Source organism: Pleurodeles waltl, chromosome 8, assembly GCF_031143425.1.
Source record: "Pleurodeles waltl isolate 20211129_DDA chromosome 8, aPleWal1.hap1.20221129, whole genome shotgun sequence".
Taxonomy (NCBI): Eukaryota; Metazoa; Chordata; class Amphibia; order Caudata; family Salamandridae; genus Pleurodeles; species Pleurodeles waltl.
Genome location: NC_090447.1, coordinates 634,371,126 through 634,397,484, shown reverse-complemented (window position 1 = coordinate 634,397,484; position 26,359 = coordinate 634,371,126). Strand labels below are relative to the sequence as shown.

Genomic DNA, 26,359 nt, shown 5'->3' with positions numbered 1-26,359 from the left:
ATCCTTATGAATTTGGAAGAAAGGTTCTTTCAAGTTTAGTGCCTGGAGCTCGATAACATGCCTAACTGAAGTGATGGTGACTAAAAAAGCTAGCTACTTTCCAGGAACTAAAATTAAGCCGTCATGATTGGAGTGGTTCAAACGGGTGACCTGTGAGTCTAGTGAGCACAATGTAACGGTTCCACAATGGTGCAGGAGGTACTCTAGGTGGAATTACACGTCTTTCCATAAAAGTCTTAATGACTGGGATCCTGAACAGGGAAATATGTTGTCTGTTTTGAGCCTGTGTTCCCCTACCTGTATCTATCTCTAACCCAACAAAACTTGGACTGCTCAACCATCGCTACTACTGAGAGTCAAGTACTGAAGGGATACTCAGACCAGTTGCTAAAGACTCATAATAAGTGGGGCCTGAGGGTATCAGGAGTAAAAAGGCTTCAGCCCCACAGGCACAGTAGTTCCTGCTTGCCTGATGGCCCTCTGCACAGGTTTCCATTAGTCAGCCTTTGTGGACACTACCTGGCTCACTTGCTGAATCTCCAGTTATCATCAGGGTTAAGAAAATTTCAGGTCAGAACTATTGATGTAAAGAACATCATCATAGTCTTTGGGCACAGCATTTTCTAGAACACTAAACGGAATAAATTGCACCAGCCCAATCTGTGGCGGACCAACTCACTTTCTAGAAACATCAGTCAAGTTGTAAACAGTCCAGAGAAGAAGTATTGTGAGGGTTTTTGTGCTAAATGTGGCTCAAGGCCAAGGTCTGTTCTTCTGGAGGCAAAACAATTGGAGAACTTGCAGGTTGTGAACTTGCCCGTTATTTTTGTAAAGAGTGAGGGAACTAGAAACCAAACTAAATGAATGCTCCTCAAGAGTAACATAACCTTAAAAGCCTAAAGAAGAGCATCTATAAAGAATGGGATTTTATGCTCAAATACATTGTCGATGATAAGCTTGATCATATCAGGAGACAGAATCAACTTTCCAAGGACAATACACCTGTTAGAAACTCAGCTTTTATCTCCTATTTGGAGAAAGATTGCATAAATAAGTCTGAATGTTACTTTGTTCAGGTCAAAGGACTTCAAGTGTGGTTAAAGACACTTGACTGACCTTCTTGAATACTAGGACCCCTACAATTAGGTTACAATACAGACCAAAATTGCGTGGCGTGTTTGACTGACTCATGTAACGAGTCCTGTGCTCACTGTGCCACTGGATTCAAGCTAGCCTGGCAGATGAAGGTTGATACCGATCCCAGGATCCTTGTTTCCGGTCTAGGGAGGACCTGGCCTGGCATTTCAGGCTGTACTGTCCTCCGGGGGAGCAGGTTTAAGACTGATTTGCATATGGCTGGGTCCAGGAGTGCAGACTTAACCTTAAAACAAGCTTGGAGTCGGACAACGGTGAAGAGGAAGATTCCTTAGAATTCTGACTTCATGGTGTCAACTCCAGTGTGGAAGTGGCGATATAAGGAAAAGTCCCGCTTGGACTTCTTGTGCTAAGGGCACAACTTGCCCTTGACTTCCCGGAACAGAGACATGGAGCGTGTCCTGGACCTAAAGCAGGCCTGCATCTTGGAGTGGGAGTGCGTCTACTGTTTGTGGGGGGGTAATCCACCTTGCTTTTTTGTGTTTGGCCACATATGACTTTGCCTCCCATTCCCTGATCGCCTTTGGATGCACCAGGGAGAATTAGTTGCATGACCTCTGTGTCCAGAACGCAGACACAACAAGCAGACATCACATGGATCTGTAGCCAACATCTTCTTCCTGCAGTTGCAGCATGGCTTAAAACTGTTTTTTTTTTTGTGGAAACATTTCTCTAGCACATTATCTGTTCTCTAATGCCAAAGTTAAGAGCTTAGGATCCACATGGGAGAGTGCAGAAAAGAAGAAACTGACCTAATTTTACCAGGCTGTCAATTCCAGAGGCAAAGCCAGGTTTCACCAGAGTCCAGTAGCACCACCTGCCAGTGTGGGAACTGTTGCTGTGAAATGTTTCAGATGAAGTATGGTGCCTGGGGGGCTAAAAAATTGTATAACCGAGGATGAATTAAGTGGCTTATTAGACAACTGTAAATCTGCAGATTAAATAACAGCACTGAATAATTTTAATGGCCCTAATTTAACTTGTAGTCGTTGTTTGCCCTTTGTTTAATATCTTCTTTGTGGTAGTAAGACGCTATGGAAATGTTTATCCAAAAAAACTTGTCATTCACAAAAGTACTTAGTGTGCTACTCTTGTATATTTTTGGAGGAACCCACATTTTAAAGTTAATTTTCCAATTGACCTAGACTGCACCCACAGAAAATGAAACAATAACTCAAGACACAAGACTAATACAAGGTAAATGGAAAAGGGAAAGGAAAAACATTAACAATCCCAATCAAAGAAAAAAGCATGAGGCAATACAAACAATCAAAAACAGAAAGAAGACCATCTAGCAATGTCAGACAGTTGGAAAATAAGAGACTGAAAATGTTTCACAAACACAAAGGTAAACGATGATATTTCCAGGATTTAATTATAACATTGCAAGAAACAAGCACAGATCAAGGGAGTTTTAATGATCACTGAAAGCCAAGACAATGAGGAAGCTGGACAGACAGGCACAAAATTTGAGGAGGATTAAATCAAAATCAACTGGAGGAAGTTAACTCATGGTACGTTTAGTTTGGCAATGACGTACTACTGAATTACTAAAATGATGCATTTCTGCTTACAATTTTACGGTTTCCTTTGCATATGTATACACTTTTTGAAGATATATTTAAAACAAAAATACCAATACAATAATGTCACTTAGCAAACGATGTACACAAGCAAGGGAGTATGCCAACATCAATAATTAATAAATTACAAAGCTGAAAAATAAAATTCACCTTTTTCATGAGATGTTGAAATAGGAACAGCTGTCAGATCATTAATTACAAAATCAAAGGTCCTTCCTTCTTTGGCATACCTCTTCAATACTGGAATACAGTCTTCCACTAAAACCTACGGGAGAAATAAAAATGAAATACAACTGTATAATAAATGGTTAAAAAAAACAAATAAGAAAGCTGCGATTATTAATCAAAGCAATTTTCAAATGCATGTCTTTAAAGTTTGCAATTCTGAAAACCCCCAAGACCCTCGTTCTTATAGCAAGGTCACCTGCTGAAAATGACCTGAAGGATGCATACAGGTCTTGCAGCAGAAATCTAGCTAAACCCTTCCGCACTTTCAGTCGATGTCTTCATTTCTAAGAACTACGCATCAGCGGCTTCTGCTCTGGGGCACGAGGGCCCGGCCCCTCCACTATGCACAAAGTTAATATGCAGTGAGTTGGTTATACAAGCATTGCAAACAGTTTGTGGATGCCTGGCTCTGAAAAGCAGCCCACTGCACATGTGCAGGCTTAAGTTTTCACAGCCCTTAGTGATGAAAGCAGTGGGACTGCAGCACAGAGGAGACTGGTCCCGGTGGAATTTTGGTCTCACTGGGCACTGGTTATCCTTGTTACACTGAAAACTAATTTTTTCCATTTGCCCATTCTCAATTCATATTTGAAGACACATTGCCTGTCTAGTGACTTCAATTGGCTGGGGAACCAGGTTCGAGCTTTAGTGCAGGATCAACATACTGTGATTCTAGGCAAATCACCTAGGGCCTGATTACGACTTCGGCGGAGGGGATTATTCTGTCCCAAATGTGACAGATATCCCGCCGGCCGTATTACAAGTTCCATAGGCTATAATGGACTTGTAATACAGTGGACGGGATATCCATCACATTTGCAACAGAATAATCCCCTCCGCCTAAATCGTAATCAGGCCCTTAATCTCCATGTGCCTAAAAAAGGACCATGACCCTATGTAAATGTAACTGGTGGTCATGTAAAGCGCTCCAGCTTATTTAAATTGTACCTTAAAAAGGTTCTCATTCCACATTCTGTATTTACAATTTAACTCCCTCCCGCTCTCGTCGTGGCTTTTAGCCTTTTTCTCCCCCATTTTCTTGACTGATACTGGTGGTAACCGACTGACTGTACCCTGGGCTGTGCTAACCAAGCCCAGGGTCAGTGCTCTATTTAAAAAGGTATATGGCAATTAGATTTAATTACAACTAGCAATGACAGACCCCTTTAAGTCTTAAGTATATAATAAAGCAAGGGGGATTCAAACCACCTATAAGTCCCTAGTATATAATAGGGCAGGGAGGTTTAAGCACTAGAAAGTGTTTAATCTTTACAAATTCATATATCCTGTTCCAGATATTGGATTTGTGTAGTTTTGGTGTCATGTTAAAGGTAAAATTTTTTACTATTGTTATAAATTGTGTGTTTTGTCTTACTTATTTAAAAGATTGGTGTTTTTAAATGCTTTACATACTTGTCTCCTGAGTTAAGCCTGCCTGCCTGATCACAGCCAGCTACCAAAGGTTGCACCAGAAGCTAATGTATTGAGACCAAGACAGCACCTTATGTTACTCTGGTGGCCTTATTGCTAGTGGTAGGTGCATACTCATCTTTACTAATATTCCACCTTCCAATATTTGGTGTTCAGTGGTGTGGATACATACGTGTGCTTAAATTACACCATACAGTAAAGTAAGTTAAGATGTGTAAAAATCTAATAAATTTACTTAGAACTAAACTTTTTATTTTTAATTATTTAATTATTGCAATTTGGATTAAAAGTGATTTTTAATCCATCCTTTGGATTTTCCTAATTTGTTATATTTCTGATTTGTAAAGTTCGTGTGACCCAAAACTAGGGATACCATGAAGCTAGATCTGGCTAAACTGAACAAACTCACAGTGGCTGAGCTTAGGGTTCAGTGTAGGTCCAGGGGGATACCTAATAGTAACACGATCAGGAAGGCAGAGTTGATTAGGCCCATTAAGGCCTGAGCACAGACAGCTCCAGAGAAAGAGGGGTGGGGGGGGGGGGGGGGTGATCCCTCAAACCACTTCCAGGAGGTGGATGATGACACCTCATCTATTTCTTCTGGTGCTAGGTTCACACTCCCAGCAAACACAGGGAGGAGAGGCTCCTTCACAGAAGACCCAGATAGAGCCCCCAGAAGGCAAGAGCTTGAGGTTCAGTTGGTCCCCATCGCCCTGGAAGAGAACAAGTTAGCACTAACTAGGGAGAAGTGGGAGGTAGTGAAGTAAAAGGAAATGATGGCAGCGACAATGATGAAGATGCTAAGATGCCCAGGGTTGGGGGGGAGAAGGGGGTTTAATCCCAGGCTTCACAAGAGAATAGTTTCCATGTACACCAAGGAGAATGACACTAACAAATGGCTGACTAAATCTGAAGGAGCCCTTGAGATGAGAGAAGTCCACTCTAATTACTGGGTTTCACTCCTGTGGGAACTGATCGAAGTAGCTGTGAGGGATAGGCTCCTGACCCTTCACAGAGATGAGGCAAAATCTTACTTCCACATGAGGCAATGTTTAATCAAGAAATTTGGTCTGACCCCAGAGCAGTACAGGGTGAAGCTCAGGGACACCCAGAAGAACAAGTTACTTACCTTCAGTAATGATTTATCTCGGTAGACATATCCTAGTTGCATATTCCTTACCTTAAAAATTCCGCCAGGCGTCTGACTGGATCCGGAGACTTTTCTTCAAGCAGTACCCTTGTGTGTCGTCAGGTGGCATCATTTGACTCCGCACTCGTCATATGTGTTGTGGTCTCCGTGATGATGTTGTACTTAAGCGCCATGATGTCAGTTTCTTTTCACAACTTTCCACGCCAGTAGCGCAGAGCCATGAAGAACACTGAAATTGGTGCGCCAGAGCTATGGCCCTGAAAGAGAAATCCCTGTCCCTAGAAATCAGTTTGCAAGCAGCTAGGATGGATGGGTCTGTAAGAAATCTGCAACTAGATTAAGTCGCTGCCAGATAAATCGTTACCGAAGTTAAGTAACTTGTGCATCTGATAGAGACTTCTAGTTGCAGATTCCTTACCTCAAAACAGATACCCAAGCACTACCATCCCCGGTGGTGGGCTGCAAACCAAGATCATGCTAAAAAGTCCTGCAGGACCCAACGACCAAAGTAGCCGTCCCTGCGGACCTGACTGTCCAGGCAGTAATGTTTTGCAAACATGTGCAGAGATGCCCACGTCGCTGCCTGGCAGAGATCCAGGTCAGGAACTCTGCGTGCTACTGCTGTGGTAGCAGCAGTTGCTCTGGTTGAGTGAGCACGCAAGCCCTCATGGGTTGCTTCTTTGCCAGAGCGTAGCACATTTTGATGCAGAGCAATACCCATCGTGAGATGGTATACCTTTGCACTGCTTTCCCTTTCTTCGCACCCACATATCTAACAAAGAGTTGATTGTCCACCTGGAAATCTTTAGTATGATTGAGGTAGAAAACCAATGCTCTTCTTGGATCCAGAGGGTGGAGTCTCTCCTCGTCATGAGAGAGACGTGGGAGTGCGTAAAAAGTAGGCAAGGTGATGGACTGGCCTATGTGGAAAGGGGTAACCACATTAGGTAGGAAGGACGCTCTTGTACGAAGCACCACCTTGTCAGGGTGGACAGACAAAAAATGGTGGCTTGGAAGAAAAAGCTTGAAGCTCACTCACTCTGCCAGCAGAGGTGATGGCAATAAGAAAAACAGTCTTGAAGGTTAAGAACTGCAAGGGACAATTGTGCATTGGCTCTAAAGGGGAACACATGAGAAAAGTCAGAACCAGGTTCAAGTCCCATTGGGGCATAATGAACAGGATCAGATGAAACAAATGGGCAAATCCCTTAAGGAACCTTCCAACAATGGGAGATCTGAATAAGGAATATTGGTCTGGCAATCGAGGAAAGGCAGGGATGGCCAATAAATAACCTTTAAGGGTGCCCAAAGAAGAGCCCTACAGAAGCAAACAGATCTAACCAAGGCTCTCCCCACTGCTGAAAGAGACCTTGCGTCTGGATGGAGACGCCATTTGCGATCGACTATGCATCGACGGCTGTCTTCTGCCTTCCGCTCTCCCCTCCTACCTCTCTCCGCTCCTCCACTGTCCTTCTTCCCTTCGCTCTCTGCTCCTCTTCTGCAGCCCTCTTGCTGCGTGTTCTGCTCCTCTTCCTCACCGCGTTCTCTTCCTGCTCCTTTTTTCATCTGTGTCCTTCATCTGTGTTTCTTCCTTCTCCGCTGCACCGCGACCTGCGTGTGCTTTCTTCTTTCTTCATCTGTGTTCTTCTTTCTTCCCTGCACAACGTCCTGCGTGTTCTCTCTTCTTCTTTGGTCCTTCTTCTGTGTTCTTCATCTGTGTTCTTCGTATCCTCTGCTTCTCAGGTCTCTCCTCTTCTGCCTGACTCCTCTTCCTTGACTCTTCTCTCCTCCTCTTCTTTACCCTTCTTCTTGGCTCTTCTCTCCTCTGTTCTTGACTCCTCGATCCTCTTTACCTTTCTTCTTGGCTCTTCTCTCCTCTGTTCTTGACTCCTCGCTCCTCTTCTTCTTTATCTTTCTTCTTGGCTCTTCTCTCTTCTGTTCTGGACTCTTCTGTTCTTGACTCTTCTCTCTTCCGTTCTTCTGTTCTTGACTCTTCTCTCTTCCGTTCTTCTGTTCTTGACTCTTCTCTCTGTTGTTCTTGACTCTTCTCTCTGTCCTTCCTTACTCCCCTCCACCTCTATAACCCCCTCCCCTATCTTCCTATCTTCCTATCTTTCTCCCTTACTCCCCTCCACCTTTAACCCCCTCCCCTATCTTTTCTCCCCTCCCCTCTACCTGACCCTCCCACCCTCCGCTTTCCCGCTGCCACCTCTTGCTCGCCCCCGCCCCCCCCTGCTCCCATTCGTCGCCCCCCCTCCCGCCCCCAGCTGACCCCTCCTCCCGCCCCCAGCTGACCCCTCCTCCCCCCCTCCTCCCTCTTATGGCGGCCGCTGCGTGGCCATGCCGCGGCGCGCCAGAGGCAAGCCCGTCTGCGCCCGTCCGCGCCCAGCGCCACGACCCCTGGTCCCCAGCACTCCCAAACCCTGCAGCACCGCTACGACCCCATCACCCTCCACGCCCTCAACCCGGGGCGCTCCAGCACCTGCTTCCAAGCCAACCCGAAACGTACCCACGGACCCTTCATATGTCACACCTGCAAACTCACCTTCCACTGCGAAACCACCACGCCTGCCAGCCCACGCGCCAACAACCACCTCAAATGCATCCTGATCAACGCACGCTCCGTCCACAAGCACGCCGTTGAACTATGGGACCTCCTGGACTCCACTGCACCGGACGTCGCCTTCATCACTGAGACCTGTATGAACGCCTCCTCGGCCCCCGACATCGCCATAGCCATCCCCGACGGCTACAAGATTTCCAGGAGAGACCGCACCAACCAAGTAGGTGGAGGAATCGCCATCGTCTTCAAGGACTCCATCAACGTCACCACCTCCACCGAAGACACCCCCCTCGCCGCCGAACACCTGCACTTCCAGATCCACACCGACCCCAGGACCACCCTCAGAGGAACTCTCATCTACCAACACCCTGGACCACGTGCCCTCTTCAGCGACTCTATCACTGACTTCATCTCCGTGCACGCCCTCGCCTCGCTGGACTACATCCTCCTCGGTGACCTCAACTTCCACCTGGAACAGACCAACGACCCCAACACCACCCCAACGACAACCTCGCCACCCTCAGTCTCAAGCAACTGGTGAACACCCCCACCCACATCGCCGGACACACGCTCGACCCCATCTTCTCCGCCAGCAACCACCGACAGTGGAACAAAATCCCAGCAGAACAGCTTCTCTCCACTCTCAGCGACAACCAACCCACCTTCTCCACCGACCCCAACGACGCAGCCCTCAGCCTCACGCATTGGATCACCAACTGCGCAGACAACCTCACTCCCCTCAGACGCCTCCCAAGACAGACCAACACCAAAAAAACCTCTCTGGTTCACTGATACCCTCAAGGAATAAAAAAAAACTGCCACACCCTTGAGAAAGCCTGGCGCAAGGACCACACCGCAGATAACATGACTGCCCTCAAGAACGATACCCGCGAACAGCACCAACTGATCCGCGCCACCAAAAGAAATTCCTTCACAGACAGACTGGACAAAAACACTCACAACAGCAGAGAACTCTTCAACATCGTCAAAGAGCTCTTCAACCCTAACGCCAACGCCATCACGCCCTCACAAGACCTCTGCAACTCCCTCGCCACCTTCTTCCATCGTAAGATCACCGACCTACACGACAGCTTCGGACACCAGACCCAGCCAACCACCACAGGACCTACAACCTCAGCCATCACCCTCAACGCCTGGACTCACATCAACACGGAAGAGACCAAAGCCACCATGAACTCCATCCACTCCGGTGCCCCCTCGGACCCCTGCCCACACTTCATCTTCAACAAAGCCAACGACATCATCGCCCCGCATCTCCAGACCATCATCAACGGCTCGTTTTCTTCTGCCACCTTCCCCGAGAGCTGGAAACACGCTGAAGTCAACGCCCTACTGAAGAAACCTACGGCGGACCCAAGCGACCTGAAGAACTTCCGCCCCATCTCGCTCCTCCCCTCCCAAGTCATAGAGAAGACCGTCAACAAGCAACTTACCAACTTCCTTGAAGACAACAACCTACTCGACCCCTCTCAGTCCGGATTCCGAGCCAATCACAGCACAGAAACCGCCCTCATCTCAGTCACAGATGACATCAGAACCCTGATGGACAACAGAGAAACAGTCGCCCTCATCCTCCTCGACCTCTCGGCTGCCTTCGACACCTTCTGCCACTGAACCCTAATATCCCGCCTCTGCTCCACCGGGATCCAAGGACAGGCCCTGGACTGGATCACCTCCTTCCTCTCCAACCGCTCCCAAAGAGTCTACCTCCCACCTTTCCGCTCAGACCCCACCGAGATCATCTGCGGCGTCCCACAAGGCTTCTCGCTCAGCCCGACTCTCTTCAATGTCTACATGAGCCCCCTCGCCGACATCGTACGCAAACACAGCATCATCATCACCTCCTACGCCGACAACACTCAGCTGATACTTTCCCTCACCAAGGACCCCACCAGCGCCAAGACCAACCTGCAAGATGGAATGAAAGACGTCGCAGATTGGATGAAACTCAGCCGTCTGAAACTGAACTCAGACAAAACGGAAGTCCTCATCCTCGGAAACACCCCGACCGCCTGGGACGACTCCTGGTGGCACACGGCTCTTGGCACCGCACCAACCCCCTCAGACCACGCACGCAACCTTGGTTTCACCCTGGACCCACTTCTCACCATGACCAAACAAGTCAATGCTGTATCATCCTCCTGCTTCCTCACCCTCCGCCAGCTCCGAAAGATCTTCCGTTGGCTCCCCCGCCGACACCAGAAAGACCGTGACCCACGCCCTCGTCACGAGCCGCCTGGACTACGGCAACACCCTATACGCAGGAACCACCGCTAAACTCAAGAAACGTCTGCAACGAATTCAAAACGCCTCCGCCCGCCTCATCCTCAACATACCCCGCAACAGCCACATCTCTGCCCACCTGAGACACCTGCACTGGCTTCCCGTCAACAAAAGGATCACCTTCTGACTCACCCACGCACACAAAGCCCTCCACAACAAGGGACCCGAATACCTCAACCGCCTCCTCAGTTTCTATACACCCACCCGTCAACTTCGCTCCGCCAACCTCGCTCTTGCCGCCGTCCCTTGCATCCGCCGCACCATGGCAGGTGGGAGGTCCTTCTCCTACCTGGCGGCCAATACATGGAATTCCCTCCCCACCAACCTCAGGACCAGCCAGGACCACTCCGCATTGCAGAGGAAACTCAAGACCTGGCTCTTCGAGCAGCAGTAACCCCATCCCCCTAGCGCCTGGAGACCCGCACGGGTGAGTAGCGCGCTTTATAAATGTTTATGATTTGATTTGATTATTTGCCCATTACCTTAAAAGAACCAGACTATTAGAGTACAGTTAAAATGGTCTTCTGCCATTGTGTTGCATTTTCATTTTATCGTGCGCAAATTTTAAATTTGTTATAGGGTTCGCCGTAGGGATGCCTTTTAGTATTTACTGCACCTTGCATTTTTCCCCATTTTATGTTGCTGGGGTCTGTCTTCGTACCTTTCTCCGTTATTCTTAAATGATCTAGACAATCAGTTATGAAGATTGCTTAATATTTGTATTTCAGTATCCTGCTCAGCCGTAAGCATGAAATTTGTTTTGGTGTCTGAATATGCATTCATTTATTGTTTGTATCTGCTTAGCTCATTGTAGGCTGTTTTAGCTGCTTTTTAGTAGACTCTAAGATTGTTTTGGGCCTTTGAGGTGCTGTGTCAAGAATGTGTTTGAAATATTTTATTGCATCACATGGCACCTTGTATTTCGCTGTATTATGGCCTCAAATGGGTGTCCTTGTCTTATCATGATAGACCAGTTGACCATGGCTTTCAGAGGACAGATGAATGTATGAGGTGAACAGGTTATATATGTTTTTTTTTTTTTTTTAACTATAGCTGTTGCTATAAATTGTGATGGTTTTAAATAACTGTAAACAATAAAGATCTATCTGTCTAGACAAGCTCAAAAAAGAAGGTCAGAAGTGGGGATTTGAGATCCGCCTGTAGCTTCACAAACCTGCATGATAGGATACATAAAAATGGTCACCCACAGAGTTTACAAAAACAAAATGTGTTCACAAAGAAGGAAATGTTCATTGTCTACAGAAGAGACAGAAACATAGAAAGTATAATTCACTGACAATTGATTTATCGCTTGATCACGGCTTTTGCTGCAACTATGCATGCTAAGCCTACATGCTTCAGCTACAAACTGCCCCAGGATTTTAGTGGGGATAACAGGCAGCGTGAATCTACGTGACCATCTGACCATAGAACACTGGTAAACATGGGAACACAATTTAGTTGTGACGCATACAAGGTTGAAAACTCTTCTTTTTATTTCATTTATCACAATAAACCTAATTTTTGTATGCACGGCGTGGCCCAAGGGATCTTGATGGTAGGGCTCTAGAGAGATGCCAAATGCTGCCCCACTTGCAATTAAGTTTGTTATTGAATATTGATTTTGTCTTCTTTTTTCTTTCTCAGCTCAAGAGCAATAATGGATTTGAAGTATGTTAATCAATCAATATTTCCTAAATGTTTATGGCTGCCCTGACTTTCTTCCTGGGGGTCACATATGAGTTATTTGTTAGCTGGGCACCACATAATACACCACTCCTGAGCAGGTGTTTGAGAATCTTCCATGATTTTATAGAGGCATTTTCAATTACTAAAAGCAAAAAGACATCAACTCATGAAGCTTCCCCTAAGGGCTAAACTAGATATGGACGGTGGATTTAGCAGCGAGAAACAGGTGCATCTAGCTGGATTGTGTTAAAGAGTATTTAACTGTGTGTGTCCTTGTGACAATAATTCACAAGGTCAGTAGCAGATGACTGCATGTAGAGAGAGAAACATGTCAAACTGTAGTGGCAGCACAAGCATCAGGTTTGCACATGTTGCAGTGCAGCCATTAGCCGGAAAAGAAAGTTGCAAGTGCATGTGGGAGAGTTATTAGTCTCAAAAGATAGTGCCAAAACCCCACCTTCTGTACTTGACCGGCATGCATATTAACCATGGAGGATACAGCAACACACTTAACCTTGCATATGCTCACTTACTATTTGACTGACCAGTAACACACATTTACCCAGCATTTTGCCTATGCACTCTCAATAACTAGGTTCCAAAACGTTTGGCAATCTATCATTAGGCAATTTGGAGATTTCTAAGGCAAGCCTGAACAAATTTGAGTGAGCTTGCTGGTATGAAATTTCAAAAGGCATACAAGGATGGTTTTCGGGTCATTAAGAAGTCTAATTCAATAAGCAAAAATAACACTTTCTGCTTAACTCCCATCTCCTTTGCTGTCGATTTAAGCTGCTTTGTTGTGGGAGTTTGTATGATTTGTACATATGGAGTGCATGGGAGTGTGGTATGAATGATATATTGTGAATGGTGAGTGGGATGAATCGGAGTTACATTGTTGCATATTGCATCTTTGGGATTTGTGTATTTACTGAAGTATTGTCTGTAAATCCTTGCATCAGTTTTAAGTATGTATTTAAGAGAAAATCTTTGTGAAAATGAAAATAAGAAAAACTTATAAATAAATAAAATATGTAAAATGAAAAAATTTGTTGAATGTGGTCTTTTTCATGTTGGATTAAGTATATTGATTAATGTAGATAGGTTAAGTGGAAAGTGTTATCATTGCTTACTGTTCCCTCTCTCCCGAACCTGAACTTAAATTTTTTAGGGGGGTACTCTTTTGTGTGAGAGTCTAATACTGAACTTTACAAATGTCATCAGCTGAAAAGTTCAAGTAGTGCCTGCAAAATGATATTTCAAGGGGTATTAAAGAAGAAAGTAGAATAGGACTGAAAGCTGGGATTAATGCCATCAGGATTTCATGTGTGCTAAAATTTCATAATCATTGAAATACACACTGAATATGAACAAACCAGAGGTGGACATGTTTCTGGATCTTATTTAATCTGCCAATTTAGTAGTCGTCAGAATCCCATTCAGAGAGCCAGGGAGCAAGTAGGAGTTACTGGGTCCAGCTGTGGGGGCTGAGACCTTTTAAACCAAATACAACAGGGTCCAGCCTACTATGGATCCTGAGCAACTGAGCCAAGTACCCATTTAGCACTTGATTCTCAGAAATAGCATGGTCTAAGCATTTCAAGGCTCCCTCAGAAGGTAGGTAGTTACACGGCATGAATACAGGCTCACAACGCAAAATGCATGCTGCAGGAGCAATACGTTATTGTGCAGCGGAATACTCACTTCTATGAAAAAAAGAGAATTATTTCAGTTTACCACCGTTAACACAAAGGTACAACATCCACAAACAACTACACAGTTCCCCGGAAGTTGGGGCTCTAGCGTTGCATAGGCAGCTCCCTGTGTCCAACTTCCACCTTGCAATAGTGGTTATTCACCATTCACTATAGCGTCACCCAGGGTAAGCCTCACTAGTAGTCCGCAGCTCAATAGTTCCACCTCAACTCGCTTTTAAAGTCAAAAGTGTTTCAACATCCGAGCGCTAGCTTCATCTCGCTAGCCCGAAATCGGTCCCACCCACACCTGCAGGGTCAGAGCGACCGGAGTTTTTGAGCACGCACACTCTGTAGGAGCTGAAGCAACAGTGACTGGTTATGCTTGGTGATCCTCTAGTTCCTCACAAGTAATTGTGCAACCACAGCAATCGTAGGTTCCTGGATGTTTCTCCTGGCAGGGTAAGTCTTTTGTTCATCCCCCAGGGCACGTGGCTTTCAAATACCCGAGTGGTGTCCGCTCATCCAGCTGGGAGACTAGCAGGCCTTGAGACCCCAGTCCTGGCCAACAACAGAAGTCTTGCAGACCTCCTCTTTAAACACTATGACTGGCTGCTTGACAGTTGACAATTTCTGGGGTCTCTAGCTCCCCTTCTTATAGTCCATTCCCACACACCAAATGTAATTTAGAATCTGAGTCTTTGAGGTTCATATTGGGAGACTGATTCCTTTTGCAGTGCCCACTCTTTCTCATTCTCTTCCTCCAGAAGGCAATCTCTTACAGCAGGAGAATCTCCAAAGCTGTTGGTCCCACAACAGCAGCCATGGGAGTGACTAGAGTTCACATCTGCATGTCAGCCACAGTGATATATGTATTAAAAGGCTAGTGCAGGGCTTCAGCCATTCTCTTTATGATTCTCCTATCAGCCACATCTCCTTCCTGAGGGGTGCCCTGGCCCATTCCTTGTGACCTCTCTGAATCAAAATGCATTCCTTAAAGTGTGCTTGGAAAGCTTGGCTTTCTCTTCTTCAGTGTGTCCCACCTATCTTAAAGAAATGCAGCCATACAGAAATCTGTCGGATGAGGGGGCACACATTTACCAAACACATGTGCTAAACCTATAGGCACTGCACAGCACTGAGTCTTTCAAGTATTGTGCCACTCACAGGCACAAGCACACGCATACCCAGCACATGTATTTCATTTACACATGCTGCACAGTACATCCTTCATGTATTGTACCCCTCATACACAGAGATACACCCAGCACAAGCATATAACATAAAAGCACTGCACAGTACTGCATTATCCCTCTACTGTGCCCTTACTAGGCACACCCAGCGCAGGTACACCACATGTGCGCTGCACAGCACTCCACATCAAACCCATGTACAACAAGGGTGAGTTAAGCAAACAGCAGTGGAACTGTAAATGAGCAAGCCTGTAGGCCTCACTTCCTTGACACAGGTGAAAAGGGACTGTTCACTACTACTAATCACTACACAGTATGCTGCCACTATCGCAGTGTGCTGCTTTACTCCTGGAAAGGGCAGTTGCCTTTCGCTACTATGATCGTAGTGATTTGCCCTTCCCCTCCTTTCTGGTCCAACAAGACTGCAATCCGTGAGACAAGTCTATGTCCTGGCACACTCACATCATTCGTGTTTCTGATGACAGCAAAACTCAGCATTAGGGATCCAGACATCAGTACAGGTGGAGCTCTCAGGGCAGGGGTGCACGTCCATTACCATAAGGAAGTAATTTGTGTCAATTTTTACATTTCATTTTATTTCACGATTTGGAACTCTAAAGAGGTCCACATGTGAGGAGGAAATTTGTTTCCCAACACCAGTTTGTGAAAAGTAAACGAAGACTAAATACTAACCTGCCCAAATTTAAGTTATTGTTATGTGGTCACATAAAATGCCCTAAGCATGTTATGTGGTCACATAAAATGCCCTAAGCATGATTAATAAAGAAAGAAAAAAAACATTTAAAGTAATTTGAATATTCTTGTGTAAACACGATATTTGATGCTTTGAAGAGGCCTTTTTCAGAGGGAACTGGTACATTCTTTCCAAAACCTCAAGCTGCATTGAAAATAATTAACCAAGGTTCCTTTGCCAAGTATAATTATGCCAAGCATGGCTTTAAGGAAACAAAAAAATAACACAAACATATTTACCTGGTAGCAGTCACCTTTAAGATTGTCTAAAACATCTCCGCATGCTTTCCGCATATGGTTTTTGCACACGTCGATGACCATTTGATCAATGTTTGCAACATGTTAAGGACAATACTTCATTAGAAACTCTAATTAAACATATGTTCTTAAAATGTCTATGCATATATAACCCCACTTTGGTAGGATTAAAGTTCTTAGGCATCAAAATCTCAATAAGCAGTTAATGTAGACACTGCAAATCGTAAATTGCTAAACCACAAAATATACCAGACGGAACCTGAAGCACTGCACCACCAAGGTACAAGGCTGTCTGCAGTTCTGCACCACCAAGACACAAGGCTTTCTGCAGTTCCAGTGATGGATTTTGTTTTGTAGTTGAATTACCCTTTCCGTAGATCTCTTGTACTCTCGAATTACGGTATGAAAGTAATCTACTCTCACTAAAATAAAACTAGTCCATGAATGGACAGAGGAAACCACAAACCATCACCTACTGAGCCTAGTTCGACAAAAATCAAATGAAAGTAGAAGAAATTACTTACCCATTACTTCAGAAATTCTGCGTTTACTTCCGTCATACATTCATATGTGGATTCTAGTTAAAAAGCTATTTAACAGTTTTAGAAATAACTTTTTTTTTTTTTTCAAATTTTATTTTATTTAATATGTCGGAGGGAGGGGGTTACATGAGAAAAAAAAAAAGAAGAAGACATAATATATCCGTGCGAAGAAAGTAAAGTAAACAAAACAACGGGAGAAAGAAGACCTTTAAAAAAACCTCAGTTATATATATCACATATCGAAACAATTAGCATTTTTTTTTTTTTTTTTTGTTTAAACTGTGTCTTGATATTCCAACCATCTAGTCAGTGGTGCCCACATTCGTTCTCCTCTATGTCTCTTCTTATGACCCTTTAACTTATAAAGACTTAATTCAGTATTATAGATGGTAAGTAATCTAGAGCGCCAATTCTCAAACGTGGGGGGTTCTTTTTTGAGCCAATCTGTAGCAATACATAAGCGGTATATTGCCATGGACAAAAATAAAAATCGCCTTATTTTATACAGTGCAGGTTCCGTACTTTCAGGTGAGTCCACGACTCCCAATACTACCAGCATAACAGTAACCTGAATATTGCAATGCATGATCTTCTTAAGGAATACCTCTATCTCATTTAATATTCCCTGCAACATTGGGCATACAAAAAACATATGTATTATCTCAGCTTCAACTTCCCCACATCGATTGCAACTTCCAGAGGATATCCCCCACTTTTTCAGTTTTGCTGGAGTATAATATAAGTCCATCAGTGTTTTGTAATGCTGGGTTTTCAAATTAGCTGATAGAAATGTTGTCTCAGCCATGGCTAAGGATTGGTCCACCCACTCTCCAGCCACCCCAAATCGTGCAATCCATCTCTCATTCTGTTGTGCCATATCATCTACTTGTAACTCTGTTAGTAACTTATATAACTTGCCAATCTTTGCCCCATTTTTAACAGCCTCAACTACCGGGATCTCCGACAACTGTACTGTAACGCACTTCTGAGACTGTAAAAAATTTCGTATTTGCAAAAATTTTAAAAAATGGGTCTTAGGTAAGCCAAATTGAGACTGCAGATCCGTAAATGATTTATAACCGGATTTATAATACAAGTCTCCGACTTTATTTATTCCCCTAGAACGCCAAAAATCTAGTATGGGATCCCTAAAGATATGATTTGGGATAGCTGAAAATTTCACTGGTGTATAAGCCGTAATCTTTCCCAGTCCCATACTCCGTTTTATCTGAGCCCAAACCTTGAAGGCGGACAAAAAAGGCTTAAATCTTACTTTTTTAAAGTAACTTGGTTCCTCAAATATTGATAACCAACCACTTGCCTCCCCACCCGCCATCATAGTATAAATAGGGGTTGATTTTACTTCTTCATTACCCTTAAAACTTCCCCTTATAAGTTCATCCATATGTTGAAGGCAACAGGCGTAGTAATACAGTGGAAAATTGGGGACTGACCACCCGCCTCGATCTTTGGGAAGTGTCATATACTTCATTGCCCTTCTCGTTTTAGCATATCCCCATAAAAAATTATTCCCCATCTTTTCCAATCTTTTAAGCCATTTTTTATCAACCTCAAGGGGAATAGCCCGAAATAAATATAGGATTTTTGGCAGAACCATCATTTTCAATACATTGCAGCGACCCTCTAGCGATAAGTGCAAATTATGCATTCGGTCTAAATCCCTCTTTATTCTATTTAATAATGGGATAAAATTAATTTCCACCAACCGATTAACCACTGATGTAATCTTCACCCCCAAATACACTGCTTCAGATACCAATCGTCTATCTACTAGTGAAACGTGCCCAGAACATACTATTTGTGTTTTATCTGAGTTCAGCTTATATCCGGAGTATTTTCCGAACTCTCTTGCCTCTATTTCTATTGCCTTAATAGCTTCCTCCGTGTTGCTTGTCACTATAGCTACATCATCAGCATATGCAAACACCTTATATGTTTCTCCATGATATAATAGAGGTTGAATATTTTTGCATTCTTCTAATCTCAGCAAGAAAGAATCAATATATAGAGCAAAGAGCAAGGGGGAACATGGACACCCTTGTCTAGTCCCCCTAGAGATTAAGATAGTATCTGATTCCAAACCAGCAATGCAAATTCTAGCTTTTGGAGCTACATATAAAGTTTTTATAGCTGTGATATATCCACTCCCTATACCTTTCCAGCGCATGACTTCCCATAGAAACTTCCACGATACACGATCAAATGCCTTCTCGGCATCCAAAAGTAATAATCCTAAATTTGTTTGATATAGTTCTGCAAGATCAAACATGGCTATTATTCTTCTTATATGATCTATTGTATCTCTACCCGGAACAAACCCATGTTGTTGTTTTCTAACCAGCCTGACTATCACATTTGCCAATCTACTGGCCAAAATCTTTGCATAAATCTTTCCATCTACGTTTAACAAAGATATGGGTCTGTATGAACTGGGGAACTCTGTTGATTTATCCTTTTTTTTTAGCACTATAATACTTGCACATTCCCACGATAAGGGTGCCTGACCTGCCTGCGCTATACAAAAAATGCTATGCATATCCTTTTTAATGTCTATCAGGAAGGTCTTGTAAAATTCAAGTGGTATTGCATCCGGTCCAGCAGCTTTCGCTGTTGCCAGGGAGCTTACTGCCTCAATTATCTCATCAATACGAATTGGTGCATCTAATGTAATTTGTTCCTCAGAAGAGAGCCTTGTACTCTTTAATCCCCCCAGAAATTCACTAACCTTTTTTTGTAGCTGTTCAGAATACACTATGAGGGTCATTCTGACCCTGGCGGCCACCGCCGACAGGCTGGCGGTGCTCCAATGAGCATTCTGACCGCGGCGGTTCAGCCGCGGTCAGAAGCGGAAAGTCAGCGGTCTCCCGCTGACTTTCCGCTGCTCATTGGAATCCTCCATGGCTGCGGAGCGCGCTCCGCAGCCATGAGGATTCTGACCCCCCCTACCGCCATCCAGTTCATGGCGGGAAAGCCGCCATGAACAGGATGGCGGTAGGGGGGGTCGCGGGGCCCCTGGGGGCCCCTGCCGTGCCCATGCCAATGGCATGGGCACGGCAGGGGCCCCCGTAAGAGGGCCCCAAAATGTATTTCACTGTCTGCCTTCCAGACAGTGAAATACGCGACGGGTGCAGTAGCACCCGTCGCACCTTCCCACTCCGCCGGCTCGATTACGAGCCGGCATCCTCGTGGGAAGGTCGTTTTCCCCTGGGCTGGCGGGCGGTTTAACTGGAACCGCCCGCCAGCCCAGGGGAAAACTCGTAATACCCGCCGCGGTCTTTTGACCGCGGCGCGGTAATTTGGAGGGCGGGATCCTGGCGGGCGGCCTCCGCCGCCCGCCAGGGTCATAATGAGGCCCTATATCTTCACTATACAGCTCCTGATAGTAACCCTTAAAAACCTCTAGAATTCCTTCTAACTCTGTATGTTTCCGCCCATTACCATCAATTATATTCAAAACATTCTGTTTAACTGCCTTTTGTCTGACCCGTCTAGCTAAGACTTTTCCTGTGGATTCACCATATTCATAACACTCCAATCGGTGACTTTGATAGACGGCTGCCACTGTTTTATTCAAGTAAGCATTTATTTTAGCCTTAAGAATCACCATTTGGGTCTGAGTGAGAGTAATGTCTTCTCTACTAGTAATTTTACTAGCTAATTCCCTCTCTTTTGTTATTAATCTTTCTTGAAGTTCTACAATTTCCTTCCCCCTAATTTTCTGTATTCCCAAACTATAGCTAAGAGTTTCACCTCTCACTGCAGCTTTAAATGAATCCCATACCATCCCCGGATCTGCCGTATTCCTATTGATATAAAAAAAGTGGTGAATCCACTCTTTCATATGAGATATATATCCTGGGTCAACCAACAATTTCCTATCAAATGTCCATACACGACGCGGATTAGATGGTCCCTTAATTGTTATGGACAATATTAATGGATTATGATCTGATAAGAATCTGGGTTTGCATTCTATTTCAGCCCCATGGATTAAGTTTTGTGATACGAAAAAATAATCCAACCTTACCAATTTAGCATGTGGGAACGAGTAATAGGTATACCCTGGATCTACAGTTTTAATATTTTCCCAGACATCTCTCAACCCATGTTCCCTTACTAACCTCCTTAGAGCTTTCCATACTTTAGGCTTTCGTCCCTGATATAAACTCTGGGTGTCCATGCTCCTGCTACCTACCTCTAAATGAATATTTAAGTCGCCACAAATAATTATTGGTAAGGGCCATCCAACTAGTTCCATATTCAACGTATCCAGAGGCTCAGCCTCGTCCAAAACTGATCCATATATAGTGCAGAGGGTAAATTTAAATGTATTCACGGATAATTCTAAGAGAGCCCACCGCCCATCGTTACTTGCTCGAGATCTACAAACTTGTACATTGTTATTTCTGGCAAGTATCGTCACCCCACGTGTCGAAACCTCCTGTCTGGTACAAACAAGAGGCGTCAACCCAAGCTCTCGTATGAGCTCTCGCTTACTCCATGCAATGTGTGTTTCCTGCAAGCAATATAAATCTGATTTAATTAGTTTAAGACCAGCTGCCACTCTTTTCCTTTTCTGGGGGCTATTTAGACCGCAAATATTCAGTGTACAAATCCTTAATCTATTTGCCATATCACTCAGTTTGATGTACCAAACTCACGTCAGTACTTTCTCCCTTAAAGAAACCAACTTGTTGATATTGAATCCTATACATCCTCTTCTTTTGATATGTCTTCATTAAATTGTTCTGAACATTTCTACCTATATTAGTGCCCCCCCCACTCCCCACCACCCCTCTCCCCCGTCTCCCATCCTCCCACCCCTTGTACCCCAACCCTGCTACCAACCACCCCCCCCACCCCCCTACACCCCTTACCCCTACCCTTACACCCAATTTATGGAGAGTATGGGATCTCACTGTCCCTAATGATGGTAAAGCTTCCGCTCCGACCGTCCCTACCCAGTGCATGATTTTCTTTTTCTTTTTTTTTTTTCTTTTACCTTTTCTCCCTTTCTTTGTCTTTATCTCTCTCTATCTAACCCTGTTTCAGCCAAAACAATATCTTACCCCCGGCTCGACTTCTCAGGGCTTAACTCCTAACCCTCTCTACTTTACCCCCACCCCTATGTCCCAATCCAGAAAATCTATCTTAGGGAGCCGGACCGTTAAGTCCACCCAAAAAAACCCTTGCTTTCTCCTCTGTCGTGAAGAAGTAAGTCCTATTATCCATTACTACTTTCAGTTTAGCCGGATTTAATAAAAAAACCTGTGCCCCCTTACTTTGAAGTGGCTGAATTAACTGCCGGAGCCTCCACCTTTTTTCAACAGTAATATGGCAATAGTCTGGTCTCACAAAAAACTCACATCCCTTAGCCTTACTTCTAGCATTGGGTCGAGCTCGGTCATATATAGCCTGCCTTGCCTGATAATTAAGCAAAGAGATTAATATTGCTCTAGGTCTACCACTTCCTCCTTCTGAGTTTGGTCCTATTTTACTAAAAGGAAATCGATGGGCTCTTTGAACCTCTTTGTCCCAGTCCCACTGGTGTAAGTCCGGAAAAGCTTCCTTAAAAAGTGCGACCATAAAGCTATGTATATCTGATCCTTCAAGTCCTTCTGGTACACCCAGGACGCGCAGATTATTCCTCCTCATTCTGTCCTCTAAATCTGTCAATTTCCACTGAGTGTCCTCAAGTTGTTTCTCCATCATTTCTCGAGATGACTGGCGAGCTCCAGCCTCATCCTCCAGATGCGAGATCCGGGTCTCTGCTTCTTCCATCCGTGTAGTAAACTCTGAACATGTCTTAGCTACTCGACGAATTTGGATTTGCATCTTGCGGCAAGCCATTTGAGTCCTACGGCTCTCTAATTTAGATTCCTCTCGATGTTCCATAATGTTTTGATATATGGTTTCCAGTGACACAGGATTAGGCTGTTTTTCACCATTATCATATAGAGTTAAATCATCCTTGGAATACTCCCACTGAAGCCCCTGAAGCCCCTTAGTGTCCAATGGGTTAGTGGAGTGCTTATTAGGTCCTACTTGCTCACTTCTCTTCCTCCTGCCACTCTCCTGTAATTCCTTTCCCAGTGCCAAAGAGGACACCTCAGATTCGAATTCAGAAGAAGTTTTATCCGCCTCCAAATCCAGCTGCTCGTTGCTTGACCAACTTGAATGATCTGATAGTGAGAAAAACTTGTCTCCTTGTATTGTCTCATTATCGCGTAATTCCACTGGCCTCCGCTCCACCTGTAATAATGACCTAGCGCCTTGTGCGCCCTCCCTCTGCTCCCTCTGCTCCATCTGACTCCCGGTAGCTTGTTTTTGTAAAGTTGCCACATCTTCAGCATCACTCTGCCCACCTTCATGCGGGGGGGGGGAACATCTATAGCCGTCATCTCTTCGTTTACTAGAGGATCAGCCTCCTCCACGGCGGCGGGGGGGGTATCTATGCCCCCCACCAGTATGTCCTTCCCTTTCTCAAAATACCTGTCCAGTGAAGCACTCTTGTTTTTGGAGACAACCTTCTCACCTAAGCCTTGTTTTATATCCGTACCCCCCCCTTGCCGTGCCGACAGGCTTACTCTTACCGGCTTGCCTCATCCAGACAGAGTCACATTTTTCACTCCTTTAGGTGGCATTTTTACCTTTTTTTTTTGCTTTTTAATGCAAGATGCGTTATTATAATATACGCCCAGTGTCAAATACTTGTAATAAAATAAAGAAACTCTGACCGTTTTTTGAGTCCACGTCGAAAATTGCCCCCAATTGGGACCCGTGAGCACAGACCTGTAGTTGTCTTCAGGTAGGAGCAGGAGCAGTCCAGACCGCATCCCGGGAAAACACTTTGCAATCCTTTTAACCTCCGTCAGCAAATCCACGTAGTTTTACTTCTCCCAGGGGAAAAAAAAAGGCCCCGCAGAAACCAAGAGCCAAGTAGCCTAGAACAATCCTCACATGAAAAGCAGTCCTTCAAAAAACAATGTCACCCGCAATATTTCCCCTGTACCGCCCCTCCTGAGAGTCCTGGGACAGTCATCCCCAAAAAAAGAGGGAGCAGGTGAAGCAACGCGAGTCAGCACAATGTTGCTAAAATGCCGCTACATTGTTTTCCTCTAAGCGCGACTGCCGAAGGAAGCTCCGACCCGCGGGAGAGCTGCCGCAACACTGGGAGGTTTCCTTGGTCGGAGCAGACGCTTCGCGGCTGCGTTACGCGGCCGCCATCTTGCTCTCCATTTCCCAGAAATAACTTTAAAAGAACATATAAAGCTATGTAGGCCACCCACGTCGTTTGGTTTCTTTTCTCTTCCAGGCATGAAAGGTAATGAGTCTCTAGTGCTGCTTCCATAAGGCCATCCTAGATTCTAGCAGCATGAGTAGAACTATCTACTTCATGGGGGAAGAGGGCGTTAGAAAACTATAGTGACTTTATCGGCTTCAGCTCTCAATCTTAGAAAAAAATTACGTTTTGAATTAAATACAAAACACAGGGATCACCTGGTACGGTGAAACAGTAGGTGCCGAATTCAATGGTGGGTGCTTGTTCCACTCCACTACAGAGGCACTGCAAGGAAGGCTTCTGTTGCAGACATACCTCTAACTGAAAGAAATTAGACATTTACTATCACATTAATGCTGGCTTTTTAATAAGACAACGTAAAGCAAGGAGTATTCATCTTGCCAATCCCTTGTGTCACATCAGGCGTACAATGCTTTCTCCACAGGGTATGTAAAGCTTAAAAAAGGCAATGATACTTCTTGGTTCATATGAAAGCCTATTTCAAGGACTCGGGACGAGTACAGAAGGCTATCTCAAATCAACGTAAAATACTGTATCAGATTTTCCGTTCTAGCTAATATCTAACCAACTAAAACAAGAACTAATATCAAACCATCTAAAACAAGAACTGGAATAACAAATAGCCAGGGCCAATGGAATTATGCAGCAGTTGAGCTCTTGATCATGCAGAAGGGTTGGCCAAGAAAAGGCAAATTATAAGGTATAATGCAGCACATTTTTGCTGATATTACTTCTTTATTTTTGGAATTTTTACACATGGTGATACTGTCTGTCCAAAGGTTTCACCTCATTAGTACCAGTTTAAAAACCATATACAGAAATAAGCAACTGAATGATGACCAGTTAAACTTTGTGCAGGGCCTTCTACTGCAGCTGAACACACTGACAAGTTTTTAGGAACGTTTGATCCGTTCAAGCTGGAACTTATTTTCTGTTAAAATCTGCAGATTATTGATCATGTGGCAAATCCATATTAATGTAGAAAAAAGCCAAGGCAGCAGAATCGAATAAAAGCAGTGGCAAAGTCAACAGGATGGGCTAGTTGATTTTGGCAATGCTTGTTCATACCATGGGCTAGGTTCTACTAATTATCGTTTTCGTAATAGGACCCTACAAAAAATATGACATTTAAATAAAATGCAAAGCCACAAAAATCTGAGTCAAGATGTAGCACTGACATGCCCTCGGAGTTTTAAGAAACCACAGTCTGAACTTTCCTGATGCATGGTGCAGTTTCTAGACCGTTACTTGAAGGGATTTTGAGTCACACGCAAGTCCTTCCTGAAACAGACTGCAGTACCTTAGGCCACTGCCAAATGTACCGTCAGGCAGACAAGTCCTTTATGGGGCAAGCTACAATACCTCGTTCATTACTAGTGGTCACTTAAGTCAGATGCAAGTCCTTTCTGTAAACAGGTTGTTTTAAGCCAGTCTCCAGAAACCAGAGAATTATGAACAGAGATATGCCGTGGACTGTCTCCTTTTGCTTTTGATGAAAGTGGAAAGAAACTCAACTGTGCCTGTGTTTTGAGCACGAGAGATCACAAAGGACATGGCTTCAGCATAGAACTCCCAAGTCTTGTTATGACTATTACAAAACACTATGAAAATTAAAAACTAGGTCAATAATTGGGCTACCAACCCCAGAAAATTGTAATATTGAGAGGTTCTAGAGTACCCGCAGTTGATAAGTAGTTTCTGCTTTACCACTTGCTGGCAGTCATGATTGTTCCCAATTTTAAAGGACTAAAACAGGAATGGGATACAACTATGGAAAACAAAGCTGTCTATCTTCTGGCAGACTGGGCGTCTACTGCTTCTGGGAGAGCAGCCACCTGAGTACCATTTAGATATGTGCTAGCGCAGGTGTTTTAATGAAATATTTAATGAGTGTTTATGTATTTTGAATAATAAAGTTTATATAGAAAATAAAATAATGTAGAAAAATAATGCATGCATTTGAAAATGTGATCACGAAGAATGGCTACCAATGTAACGAAATTTATTAATCAGTGATTAAATATTATGAAATGTCGAACACAGACTAATGTAGAAATATTTCATACTGAAGGTTATGAATTAACCTTTAGCTTTATTAAATGGAGGTCTTAACTTAGCGAGTGTCTTGGCCTATTTGCCAGGCCTCATTTAAAAGCTGTATTCCTTAGCTTTTAATAAAATAGCTGACCAAGTGAGTTAAACTGTGAACCTATATTGTATTGTTTAAATGTGCTCATAACTGAAGCTTTTCGTGTGAACCAACTACTAGGAGATGATGTCCTTGCTAATGCAACATTTTATGTGTAATGTGTGAGACTGACTTTCCCAGGACAAGAACAATAAAGATACTAACTAGAGTAGACGCAGCAACAACATTGTTCCTTGACAAGCTCGATGATGAGGACATCGTAAGATGAACCAATCAACAATAGGAGAACGGAGAAATATTAGAATTTATAGATTTGGGATATTAGTTTTATTGGACAGAGTGC

General features: G+C 44.2%; 1 protein-coding gene across 2 annotated transcripts in view; it reads right to left on the bottom strand.

Annotated features, from left to right (window-relative positions):
* The window catches only part of SMS (spermine synthase), a 679,013-nt gene that overhangs the window by 250,606 nt on the left and 402,048 nt on the right, over window positions 1-26,359 (bottom strand). The window contains exons 7-8 of one of the 2 annotated variants that reach the window (XM_069204737.1): window positions 15,984-16,073; window positions 2,889-3,003 (exon numbers count right to left, since the gene is read on the bottom strand). In XM_069204737.1, coding sequence (XP_069060838.1) covers window positions 2,889-3,003; window positions 15,984-16,073 — 205 coding nt within the window. The remainder of the gene's footprint in view (window positions 1-2,888; window positions 3,004-15,983; window positions 16,074-26,359) is intronic. The other variant, XM_069204738.1, reaches the window with a different exon arrangement.